Consider the following 13,412-nt stretch of genomic DNA (forward strand, 5'->3'; position numbering starts at 1 on the left):
GTTTGGAATGTGGCCGTCACTGACTTTTTTGTTCAGCCTGATGTACCACATTTGGTAGATACACCCCCTGTCAAAAGTTGTAGGACAGGTTCTACTTTATTTGAATGAGAAAGTGTCCTAAAACTTTTGACAGGGGGTGTATGTATGGGAATACAGTGAAGCTTCAGCATGTCAAATAGGACACAAAGTATGATGGAATCAGCTATATTTTTTTGTTGTGTTCACTGTATTCTTCAGGGAACATACCTTTAGTGGTACCAGACATTGAAATGAACATTGAAGAAAACAAGGCTAGTCTGATCATTTTTCCATGCCTGTATCAAATATTAAACCTGCCAACATCCTAGCAAAGTGTTTTGTGCTTTTAAAGTTCAACAATCTGATAATTTCCCACGCTAAAACATGTAAAATCACCAGTGTAAAAGCATGCTGGTTTTTCATGGTTCATAATGGGTCTTTGGGGGGGGTGATACGAAGCATGATGGATCAATAGAGTCAAGGCTGTGGCTCTGTAACACCGTTTTCAACAGAAATCTATTAACTTTACTGTTATTTCTGACCCTTTCGTGAACAGAAGTGTCGAGGAAATGAAACCCCAGTTAACAAAAGCGGTTGAAAGTAGTATTTTTTAAAAATCTCTGGCTAAAACAAATTCCTCTGCGGAAAAAAATCCCGTTGTAGATTCTGGGTCACCGAGTCAAAACAGAGTTTAAGAACACAAAGAAGAATCAAACCCTGTTCAAAGCCTGTACTGGATGAGCCGCCGAAGCTCAGGCCAGATGTTTGGGCCAAATCTGATTTTAATAACTTAATATAAAAAAAGCAACACATTACTCGCAAGAAATTCCATCTATCCTTATTTAACTGGATGTAAAAAACATTCATAAGGACACTTAGGTTTTAATATTGTGGGAAACAATCTAATCAATCATTCCCAGCTTCTACTGTCATTTATTCTAGAAACCATTTTTCTCCCAGAGTGAGCTGATGGAAAAAATAGAAAATCTGATTTAGGGTGAAAAACAGACAAAAAAAACAGCACAAGGCATCTTCTTGTTCGGTTTGTTTCTTAAAAGATTTTCTATCAGTGGGGGTAAAAATAAAAGCGCTCCTGCAGGGATTTGTTCAGTTAAGATGTTCGGTGACAGGATGATCCACTGCTGTGTGCTGACATTTTTCCTTAAAACATTGATTTCATAAGCTGCAGCAGAAGAGTCCCTCGACGAAACCCTTCTGCCAAATCACCGGCTTTTTGTTTTCACAGCGCTTTGGATCCGTTTTTGTTTTTCACTTTCGACTGAATTTGAGAAAGAAGCGATGAAGAGCTCCGTTTGGACTGAAAGATGTTGACATTTAGAAGCTGCTTTCTGGAATTCTGATTGGATAAATTCTTCATACAAGCTTTTAGTCAGAGCTGTTTAGACCTTAGATTCAGTTTTAATACAAATACCATCCCATTCTACTTAAAATGCGTTTTTAATGTACATGTACTTGCAAAAATGCTGTCATCCCTTCGCAATCCAAACACATAATCCACTCCTGCTCAGATAAACATTTTACAGATGAAGAGAAAATCTTGTCTTAGAAAAGCGACATGTTGTTTTCATCACTGGATGAGAACATGCTGAATTTATGTTGATCTGGATGTTTTTCATCTTCGTATTAGTTTATTTATTCAGCCTCCTGCGGAAAACCGCTCAAGCAAAGATGTAATTTTTCTGTATTTAAACACCAATATTTACTACTTGTCACAGTAAAATAAATGTTTTCATCATCATAAGGCCTGTTTGGTTCACACACGTCCTCTTTACATCTGTTTGATCATCTGTTTGGAGTGCCGGTGCACGGCCTCCACGAAGGCGCCCACGTTCTCCGGGTCCATGTCGGGGTAAAGGCCGTGGCCCAGGTTGGCGATGTAGCCTCTGGTGCCGAAACCCTCCAGCATCTTCTTCACGATGTCAGAAATACGCTCCTGAAGGAAAAGAGAAGAAGAAAGAGGAGGGTTACGGTTAAGGATGAAGCAGGAGGTGTTTTTCTTCAAACTGGGTCAGAGGACCAACAAGTTCTATAACTGTACTCTTCACTGGAACCGGTAGAAACATAAGAAGCAAAACACTGGAATGAAAATAGGATTCAAACCATCAATATAATTCTGCTGAAAATAGCAGTAAAGAAAACACTTGGAACGGGTGAGCAGGGTTATCGGACAGTAAAGAATTTATGTGAAAACTTTTACGTGACTGAGGCGTCGTTTATGATTAATTGTTTAATACTTTTGTCTAGCTGAGTGGATAAAGGAACGTCATATCAGCGTCTCTGCAGAGGACCCGGTAAACGCTGCTCGCAGCTTTAAATATCAGAATTAAAACCTGCCTCAGAATAAACCAAAGAATCTGTGTAAAGAGCTAAATTCTTGCTTGTTGCACAAAGATCTTCCAAAATTCCTTGAACACGATGATTAGAATCAGTGATAAATTAAGAGACTGTCTGTCTTCAATCAGCATCACTGGAATCTTCAACATTCTAATCAGTCATTCAGCTGATTTAAACGGAGAAAAACTCATTGTGCTAAGTGGAGAGACGTCTGAGGAGGTTAGAAAGAAATTAACTACGAGCTAAAGGTTACAAACTGCATTTCCAAACAGTCTGATGCTCCTGTAGCAACAGCTGATGGTATTTTTAGGAAATTTCAGGTGGAAAAAGAACCAAGAAAACCTCCAAAACAAGCAAAAGCTGACCTCCACCATCAACAGTTCCATGGAAGAAGAAATAAATCCTGATCTTAATCCAAATGAAACATCTATGAAAAAGCTGGCAGAAGGCTTCCATCTAACTGGAAGGAAATGGAACAGTCACAGTGAAGAAGTTGAATTAAAAGCTACCAAAAGTACTTAATTGCAGGGATTGTTTTAAAAGTGTGACGCTACAAAGCATCAAGTTTAGGGTGCCGATGTTTTTCTCCACGCCGCTCACATTTATTGTAGAATCTAAAACAATATGTCCCATCAGAAATCAAAAGCACAGAGTCAATCAAAACCACCCTCGTGTCGTCCTGCCAGTCAAATTGACCCGTTTTAAAGTTTGAAAATTTGGAAAAAAAAAAAATTCACAGTGAAACTTCTGAGGTCCACATTTTCAACATTTTTGGGAAATCTTTGAACATTTTTTGGTGGGAAAAAAAAGAAATGTTAAGAATGTTTCATCAGAACATTCACATAAAATATCCACCAAATTGCCAAATTTGGGGGATTTTTTTTCAAAATAAAACTTTTAAGGAATTATTGGAATTTTCCTTCCTGAAGGTTTTGCAAATTTTCAGAAATTTTGAGATTTTTTTGCAGAATTTTTTCAGACAAAGAAACTTTTCTTTTTTCGGGTGCCCTTAAGTGAAGAAAACAGGAGGGTTAAAAGCACAATAAAAGACAGCGGATGCCAATTCTGTCTGTCAGCTTGAACTTATTTTAGAGAAATGTCTGCATTCATGCACAACAACTTGCACATTTTAACAGTGTAGTAGGCCATTAATCAGCCAGCTAAGTAGTTTCAGTAACTATTTATTTATATTCTTCCTTCACAAAGATTCACTGAGGATGGTTTTGGGTTTTTTTGTAAATGTTTGGAGGTCTGACTCTCTTTATTTCACTCTGCTCATGTGAATAATCAGCTTTGAGAAAGAGAAAAGGCTTCCAGATGTCAGCGTCAGTACAAATCCTGATCTAAGTGGGAGCAGAAGTTACCTTTGGAGCGTACAGAGCACAAGGGTCCATGTTGCCCTGCAGGCTGACCTTCCCTCCGGTTCGCTCCCTGCATACATGCACACATCACAGGACACACGAGTTAATCCTTTAACCAGCGGGTTACGTATTTGTTGAGCAGAGCAGGAAAAGTGGACGTTTTGTTGACTTAGATCCTGCACCCGGTGACACACCAGGCTGAGGGAGAGGTCAGCAATGGTTAACCTGCTGCTGCAAAAACCGGCGACAGCAGCTTCATTTCTGCCGCTTTTTGATCCGTCTCACATTCCAGAAATGTTTCAGAGCTTCGGATCTTAGCAGCTACAACAGGAGCCACAAACATGAGCCGATGTGTGACTGAAAGCTGAAACTCACCAGTGCAAAGACTGAATAGTTTGTTACCGTGCAGATCGCGGGTCGACGGTCCAGTCCAGCCCGACCACCTCGTAATGCGACTGAGATAAATCCTCAAGAGCGTAGTGGCCATCCTTCGCAAACACAATCTGAAAAGAGGCAAGCAAAATGAACAAACCTCCAAGGAAACTTCATTCAGGCCCATTTCTGGTGAAATGCTGCCCCCTGCAGGCGATGAAGTGCAACAGAGATTCTCCTCAGACCTGATGAATCCTTAATGATCCCTCCAGGGAAACTCAGTGTTGTTGAAGCAACACGGTGCAGATAAGAATAGAAGCGAGAGCCGAAACTAATATAGCAGCGACTAATAACCAAAACACAAACACAACGATGCAACAGATGAATAAATAAACAGACTCGTGTGCAGCCGCTGTGCAGGATGAAAGAGTCTGTGCTTTTGCAGTGATTTTTATGCTGAAACGTGTTCGAGCATGTCAGAATGTACCGTATATGTGTGTTTGTGGGTGTCTAAATTTAAAAACGTGTATTTTTTTTACCATGGGGACATCCTGTCCTGCCTCCTTCAGTTTGTCTTTGACCCGGCGTGCGATGTCACGGAGGTACGGCAGGGAGAACTCTTTAAACTCTGCAGGTCCCAGAATGCCGGCGTGAGACTCAAACACCTGCAGAGCCTGAGATACACAAACAGAGGAGATTTACTTTGAGTTAAATTGGATAAATGTGGGTAAGTTACAGCTGGAAAAGCATGATCAGTGTTCTGACAGTGTTAATGATCCAGAGGAAAGAGCCAGTCTTCATGAAAATAACCCTATCCTGCACCTTCAAACAAATCATTTACTAAAGATGCAACATAAAACTGAGGAAATGTCTATTTTTGGACAATGTAGTCATTTGTAAAATTGCTGCTAAGAAAAAATATTAAATGTTGTGATCATTCATAGTGTTCATTTGAATGAGTCAGTGGTTTGATTCGTGTTATCTTTCATTAAATGTTTACATCTGCAGTGGATAAATGGATTGGGACAAGATATAACTGAGGGACTTTTGAAATCCATGGGATATATCTTGCATAGATTTTTATGAAAAGTAAAAAAAAATATCTTTTTTGTGTTCATGTCTGTACAAATTCCATCATTTTTTATTATGGATCAGTCACTTATTACTAAAAAATGACTGGACATCACTAAAATGTCAACTAATTAACAAAATTTAAGAACAATTAGATAAACAATAATTAAATGAGCTGATTCAAAAATAGTTGTTCTTTTTATTAAGTTGAGATAATCATGACAGATGTTTCTTTTTTGGCAATAGATCAAATTTTACATGAAAAATAACAATTTCTGTCCGAGAATTGGGCTACATTTTGGGAAAAGTGTCGACTTTGTGAAAATATAGCTCCTGTAACATACATAAAAATGTAGTTTTAACTCAAAAAGTAATTTATAGATGACAGCTAGCTAAATGACTCACTTAAGTCCCAACAGCACAGTTTATAAATCCTTTATAAATTTACTGCAACTGCTTCTTCTTTATCTTGTTAATAAAAGTGACAACACTTCAATCTTCATGTCACAGTTTGTGGTTTGAACAAATCAAATTCCTTGTTCATGAAAACCTGCTTGGCAATAAATCCTTTCTGATTCTGATTCGTGTGTCAACTGACTCTTTCTCTCAAAGCCAATCTACAGATCGCATCTGTCGCCTCTTTTCCATCCAGATTCGGCCAGTTTAGCACCAGTTCTGCTTTTAGGAAACCAGCTCACATGTCAACAGGTTGAAGGAATAAACATTCTATAGCGTTGTGTTGTGAAGTTGGGCTAATTTCCATTCCCAAACTACGAAATCATCATGAAATGAGTGTTTCTGCACAATAAACAGTGAATCTGGTGGTTACTACAGGTTTTTCCAACCGTGTGCTGCGTGTCTCTCAGCTGTGGGTGTTTTTGTTGTGTCAGAAATGCAACGCTTCACTCATATTTGATCGAAATGGCAGCTGATCTCTCATGGTTTCACATTAGCCACTGGCAACACATGGGCGGAAAAGGATATATGAGAGGAAACACGCTGACAGAGAAGACTCGGCACAGTGATCTGAGCTCTGTTTGTGTTTGCTGACGAGATGTCATCTGTGGCTACAGGATATAAACCCAGAGGTGCAATATTCAGTCTGTAGGGATGTTTTGCTGCCAGCCAGATGTGTGCAGATATCAGGACGAGGTGATATCTGATGAACTTGGTGCATTAAAGTCGAGTCACATTAAAAGATCCGTGTCTATATTCAGCAATAAACTACAGGGAAGTACGAACTGAGTAAAATACTTTTCTGGAATAACAGCATAAGGAGTTTTAAGTAAAGGGACATCAAAACACATCTGTAGAAATGTGTGTTTAGCTGTCCCTTTGCTTAACCCAGCTAACATTATTTGTTATTAAATCTGACAATAAGAACAGTGTTCTACAAGCTGATATCAATAAAAGCTGTGTGAATAAAATGCTTAGTCACTGCACATGGAATCAGAATCCACTTTTACCATTTTTGCATCTCATTTTACACCATGTAGTCATGAAAAATGACCCTCATTCCTAATTGTAATCATTTCACGTGTTGTTTCAATGCAGCAAAATGACATGGAAAACGGTAAAAACCTGCAGATTTGACACATGAAATGTCCCTGAAGTGGAGTTCTGACGTTTACAGTCTGTGGTGGGTTATTTCTGTGAGATGTGATTGAAAATTTTACTCGTTTAATCATGATTAAAAAGAATTTTATCAAGTGTCAGGTCAGATATGTTCACCGTATTTCCAAATTTACTGCTTTTCAGTAAGCGAACACTTCCTCTAGTAAGCTAGCTACTTCAGCTAGCTCTTCTGGGAGAACAGTTAAGATAGCTCCACTTTGTAAGCAGGTTGAGTTAGCTGGACTTAACTTTTTTCTGTTACTTTTGTGGAATACTCAGATTTTTTTAAATATTTCAGAACCTTTACTCTTCACCCCAGTTTTCTCACAAACTTAGCTGTGACTGTTACATTGTTTTTAGCTACAAATAAATCCTCAAATACTCTTATTATCTGCAGTTTCAACTGACTTTAATTCAGAGATGAACATTTATGCTTTGTTTTACTACGTTCATATTAATCAAATACTTATGTAAGATGATCCAATTATTGTTTTCTAATACTTTAGCATGTTCTGCATGCCTTAAAAAGTTTCAAATGATCTCCAAAATTACCATGGAGAGCTAAATGTTTCATTGCAGAGGTCAGAGATGCTCAGAGGGACGAGGAGCTGTGCTTGTCCAGGTGTGACGACAGACTCTTTAGAGGCACCCTGCTGCCCCAAATACTGAACACTGCAGTGAAAATAGCGCTGCACTCTGCTGTGTGACTGTCTAGACTGGGTGTAATAATCCAGGTTTGTGCTCTGAGGGTGTGCTCAGTTTTTTGGGGAACAAAATTGCTGCCTCCACTGCATTTTGTGCTGATGCTCAGAAGCAGGTTTGTTTGGAAGAAGTGCTGCAGCAGCCGCCACTATCACCAAGTATCTTTTATGTACGTAATACCCGACACTATATGTGTTAAGATTAACTTCTGAGATCTGATTTTTAACATTTTTTAATCTTATCAGCTACCAGCATATCATGGGAAGCTGATATGCTCTTCATTTTAACTCAGAGCTCCAAAAATAGCAAGTTCATATCGAGTCATTTGGTAAATCTGCGTGTATGAAGGTGTTGGTTCATGAGACTGGACAGCGGTCTGACCTGAGCTCCTGCTGCCACCTGACCCAGCAGATACTCCACGATCACATCCGTCAGCATCTTCAGCAGCATGTGGCTGGCATCAGGGTGTCTGTACAACCAACGCTTCGCTTTAGAGTGAGTGTTGGAGCCTCCGCCCTCTATCATGTAGGACATGAGCGTCCACTGTGGAGGGAGGAAGAAAAGCAAGATTTACAGTTGTGTGTGCATGCTTTTATACATATCTGTGTCTTTATCCATCTCTAACCGGAGCTCCAGTGAATCCAATCAGAGGAACTTTGCCCTCGATCTTGTGTCTGGTCAGTGTGATGGCTTTGAAGACGTAGCCCAGCTCCTTGTCTACGTCCACTTTGGTCCGCAGACGCTGCAGGTCTTCTGGCTCCTTCAGGGGCTCTGGGAATGTAGGACCTTTACCTGGCACCATCTGGACGTCCATACCCATGGCCTGGAGGGGGAATGAAAGCAAAAGATGTTGCACCATCATCATGGAGATATCCTCGTGATGGTCAGTTTGCATCTTGAACATAACATCAAAAGGTGAGTAGCTTCTCAGTGACTGGAAGAATGACGGAACTCTTTATATTTGGTTGATTTTTGGCCGTGCACCAATCATTAAGGCTTGCTAGTAGCTTGATATATATATAGTCTTGATATATATATATATATATATATATATATATATATATATATATATATATATATATATATATATATATGACTTAAATTGTCCATGGTATCAAGTGAGAAGAAGTTAGAGGGTCCGTAAAGTCGTTAATCAAACACATTTACGCAAAATCTTACTTGATTTGAGTTGAAGCTTATCTCAAGTGCAACAAAAGTCATCAAAAGAGGGTGACTGTGCCACTGAAATACTCAAAAATACGACTTAAATGAGCAATTGATGGAAACAACAAAAAATTCTGCCTGCATCCGTGCCTACAATACAATAAAAAGCTATACAAAGGTGTCTGAATCCATTTGTGGCCAATAGGGGGCAGTAAACAATCAAAAAAAGCTGACAGATAAAACACTTAAAGATGTGCAAAAAGACAAGTTTCCACAATAATTAGTTTAGTCATCTGTTCCTGTGTTAGGAGTCATCGTCAGACCTCCAGGGACTTTAAAAATGAGTGAACACTGTGGAGAATTGGGACTTGTTGGGCAAGGACAATTGGAAAGCGACTTCTTGAAGCTGATCTGAAGTCACACAGGGCAGGAAGAATCCCTTGGGCTAAGGTTCTCTTCAGGAATGAATCCAGTTTTCAGTTGATGCCCATTCCAGACAACTTACTGGTTAGGAGGAAGCCTGGAGAAGCTACAAACCAGACTGTCTGCCCCTACGGTAAAATACGCGGGTGGATCAGGGACAATCTGGGGTTGTTTCAGTTTGGGTGGAACAGGGCGAATGAACCAGGTCATGTGTGGGTCTACTCTTAAAAACAGCCTTCTTCCATCAGCTGGAAAACTCTTTCCTGCCTCCAATGACTGGATTTTCCAACAAGACAAGGTCAGTTAAAGCCCGGATGGAGAACCAGAACATTAGAACTATGCCTTGGCTGCTCAATCACCAGATCTAAATCCAAATGGAAAAAAAGTCATCAAATGCAAAATGGAGAACCACGAGCCCAAAAATAAAGCAAATTAGTTTGAATTTGTGCAACAGGAATGGCGAGACCCATGGCTGCAGTCATCAAAACAACGGTTATGCAATCAAGCAGTAACTCCTGTGTGGATCATGAGACTAAAACAGACAGAAAAGAAAATGTGGAATGTCTAAAAGCTGTTTTTGGCAGTTCAGTGCCACAGCTACGAATGAAAGAACTTCAGTGATTTTGGTTATTATCCAGAAAACCATGGTAAATGTCTGATATCAGCTCTTAAATGAAACTCTTATGAGCTATTTTTGTTGTTATCGTTATATTTGTCCAAATAAATTTACCATTAGTGGTACCAGGCATTAAAATGAACCAGAAGCTGAAGAAAACAAGGGTGGTCAAATCATTTTTTCCATGACTGTATGTCAGATGGTGAATACAAATAAGTGAAAGCAAAAGCCCATAGCAGACATGACTGCAGTGTAAACAAGCAGAGTTTCTCTCCTAACAAACTGTGTCAATATAGGATTTCATCAGTATTATTGATCAGCCACACAGGATCAAAAGACATTACGCACGCCAGGTTAGTTTTTCTCTCTGGAGAATTATAAGCAAACAACGTGATGCGTTTTCCTTCCAAAGCAATCAGTCTGTTCCACTATCAGCTGCCGGTGAATCCCAAACACAGAACCTGATCAACACATTTCCATTAAACAGCCATGACGGACACACAAACTGTCTTACCTTAAAACAAGTGTTTATTTCTGCAGTTTCAAAGTAAAACTATAAACAGAGTTCAGGCAGAAAACAACTTCAAACACTGACCTACTCAGAAACTCTCATCTGTCATGTTCTGCTCCCTGCCTACGCATATCCTGCTCAGACGTTACTCGGAAATCCGTTCATATAGTTATATAATTTTGTCCATTTTGCTCATTTAAGCCGTGATAAATTTGCTGGGCATAAAAGTAGAACTACAAGTTAAAAGAAGTCAAAAAGAGCTCTGGATGTTGCCCTACAGAAAACCTCTTTTGCATTACTTTATAATAATTTGAGTGTCAGAAAAAGTGATTAATGCATGTTTAAGTTCCAACATATACATGTTCCCTACCTGTGGGACAACCAGGATGTCTGAGAAGATGATGGCAGCATCGAAGGGAAAACGTCTCAGAGGCTGAAAGAAGAACAAGAAATTATATCCTGAAGATAGTTTATTAATCCCTCTACATCCTCAGTATCAAATACATGTTAGTTGGTTGATTATTAACAATAATAATGTCGATTTTTCTCCACAGATCCACATCGATACCTGCAGAGTGAGTTCACAGCAGGCCTCCGGCGACCGACACGTCTCGAAGAAGTCCTTCCCTGCTCTGGACTCGCGAAACTCTGCATTGAAGATTCAAGAACAGACTAGTGAACAGCTTGGAGGACCATGAATAAAGAATAAACAACAACAACTAGGCATGTGCAACAATATCCACATTTTTTAAAAATGTATTTGCTGGTATTGAGGTTTTTTTTGGAAATGTAGATTGTGTTTGATTTTAGATTGTCAACATCCAAGTCATAAAGGAATGAAAGAAGGTCCGTACCTGGCAGGTATCTTCCAGCTTGTCTCATACACCACACCGGCACATGTTCGGTTTCTTCGCCTCTTGTCGCTCGCAGGAATGCATCATTCTTTAGCTGAGGAAAGTCTTTGGGGCTGTAAAACATTGTATGTTATCGTCAGACTGAACACAGGTGGAAGGAGAACAACATCAGAAGACAAGTATTAGTGCTGTTTAGTGAGGAATTCAGGAGAACGTCACAATAAGTCACATTTGTTACTCCTCCTTCTGTTAATCATCTCCACACTGATGGTATGAAGCTTTACTGTAGAACGAACTGATGTAAATCTGCAATAGAGTTGGAAAATGTTGCAGCAAAGCCGTTTGATTTGCTCAGAGTTTTAATTTTAATCTCAAAATTACATGAATGGGTTCTTCCCCGCGTTGTTTTCATCACTTAACAATACAGGAGCTTGCTTGTGTTATCTAAAACACAGGCGTACCCTCCCTTTCCTCACAATCACATTGGTCATCCAGCTGAGGAGTGTAAATGACAGCGTGATCATGAGCGATAACACTCCTCCACATTCTTATCACCTCCCAGCAGCAGAGAAACGGTTGAATGAACGGACAAATGATGCATCACACACCGACTCTGATGCAAATCTGACTTGACCACCTTAAAGGTTTGCAGGAAATTAGTTATTAACTCTGACTTTAAAAAGTGGATTATAGAAGGGTGGAGAATCTTAAAGGTTGTAGATTAAAATCACAATTTGAAACAACGAGCAAAGCGCTGAAATGTAGAAAGTTGCACAGCTTGTCCGACTCAGGGTTTAAGCCTGTAAAACCCCCTGTTGCAAAATTACAGAAGTAAACAAAAGTACAAAAGTTTAACGTTATTTTCTTTCATATATGCCTTTTTTAGGTTTATCTATTTTTTTCTCATATTTTTCTATATTTGTACATATAGAAAAAAAATGCAATAAAAAAACTAAAATAATAATAAACATATTATTACTATTTTATGATATTATATATTGCATTATATCATATTTATTATTTATGTTTTATTATATATGTGTGTGTGTGTGTGTGTAATACTCACATTTAGTTTTATTTATTTAAAAAAATTCTCATTTTTTTTCTATATTTTGGTCTTACAGGGTTAAACTTTGGTGCCATAGTTTTACAAATTATGTACTCCTCCTTGTGTGTCATATTTTTGATCTCATGTGTCATTGCTTCATTACACACTTTTGAATCTATTACTCACAATGACTGTTAAAAAATATATACCGCAAATCCAACTGGATTATCTGTCAGGACATTTACAAAACATTTTTACAAAAGAACTACTAAAGTTGTTATGTATTTAATTAAAATAAGTAAAGAACACAATAAAATGTATAATTTGAAGGTAATGTCTGTTTACTAAATGTATTTTTTCCTTTACTGTCATTATTTAGATGGTTTTCATTCCGTAAAAGTTAGTTAATTATACTGTAATAAGAGATGTATTTTTTTTAAAGTCGTTTTCTCACTAAAAGCCAAATTACAGGGACCAAATAAATATGTACAATTTAGTAGAAGGATGAATCCATGTGCCGAAATTATCAGAAGATCCACAAGGATGCGATAAAGCAAATAATTCATGTCTGAAACGGAATTAACCATTCAATAAGAGCAAAACGTATTAAACCGCTGGATTTCTGAATGAGGTTCTGTACAGAACTAGAAGCTGACTTCATAAGGGTTTAATCGCAGCATAATAAAGTGGAATAGGTTATTTTTGTTGCGCAGACTGGATTATAAACGGTGGACATGATACTGGACTCATTGCTGTTTGTTTAAAAAATAAATGTTTTCATAAGAATGACTCAGGCAGGTTTCATAAGGTCGCTAGCAGCAAAAATGCTACAAAAATGCGACAACATAAACGTAGTAAAATACGACATTTTCAGAGTAACAGACAGGTTTACTTACAGGATTAAGTCGTTCTTACTCATGTCGGCAGCGATGAGGAGACAGACTGATCAGAAACTCATCTATTTCTTCCTGCAGACGTCTGTAGCGACCTGCAGCTCCTCAACTGTCATTTAGACTCACAGCGGCCATCTTGGAAAATCACGTGACCAGTGGAATCGAGGCTTCAAAATAAGAGCATGTTTTTCTTTCTTTCTTTCTTTCTTTCTTTCTTTCTTTCTTTCTTTCTTTCTTTCTTTCTTTCTTTCTTTCTTTCTTTTTTTCTTTCTGTATCTGTAAAAAAAATCACACACTAGCACTTTTTACTTTTTTATTTTCTTTACTCAATATTGTGGTATATTGTTTCCATATAGTTCCATATTGAGCACAAAAATATGGAATATTTTATTAAATTATACCCACTCTTT

The 13,412-nt window shown here is 38.4% G+C and overlaps 1 protein-coding gene across 1 annotated transcript; it reads right to left on the reverse strand.

The window, feature by feature from the left end:
* Positions 1 to 1,457: 1,457 nt before the first annotated feature.
* On the reverse strand, positions 1,458 to 13,155 carry urod (uroporphyrinogen decarboxylase). Its single transcript, XM_022191683.2, has 10 exons — positions 13,006 to 13,155; positions 11,062 to 11,174; positions 10,776 to 10,855; positions 10,578 to 10,640; positions 8,119 to 8,316; positions 7,875 to 8,036; positions 4,646 to 4,780; positions 4,137 to 4,237; positions 3,738 to 3,804; positions 1,458 to 1,972 (listed from the first exon to the last, which is right to left on the reverse strand). Exons 1-10 carry the CDS (start codon positions 13,026 to 13,028, stop codon positions 1,808 to 1,810), a joined length of 1,107 nt encoding a protein of 368 aa, XP_022047375.1. The 5' UTR covers positions 13,029 to 13,155; the 3' UTR covers positions 1,458 to 1,807.
* Between the last annotated feature and the right edge of the window lie 257 nt (positions 13,156 to 13,412).

The sequence above is a fragment of the Acanthochromis polyacanthus genome, chromosome 9 (genome assembly GCF_021347895.1).
Source record: "Acanthochromis polyacanthus isolate Apoly-LR-REF ecotype Palm Island chromosome 9, KAUST_Apoly_ChrSc, whole genome shotgun sequence".
NCBI lineage: Eukaryota > Metazoa > Chordata > Actinopteri > Pomacentridae > Acanthochromis > Acanthochromis polyacanthus.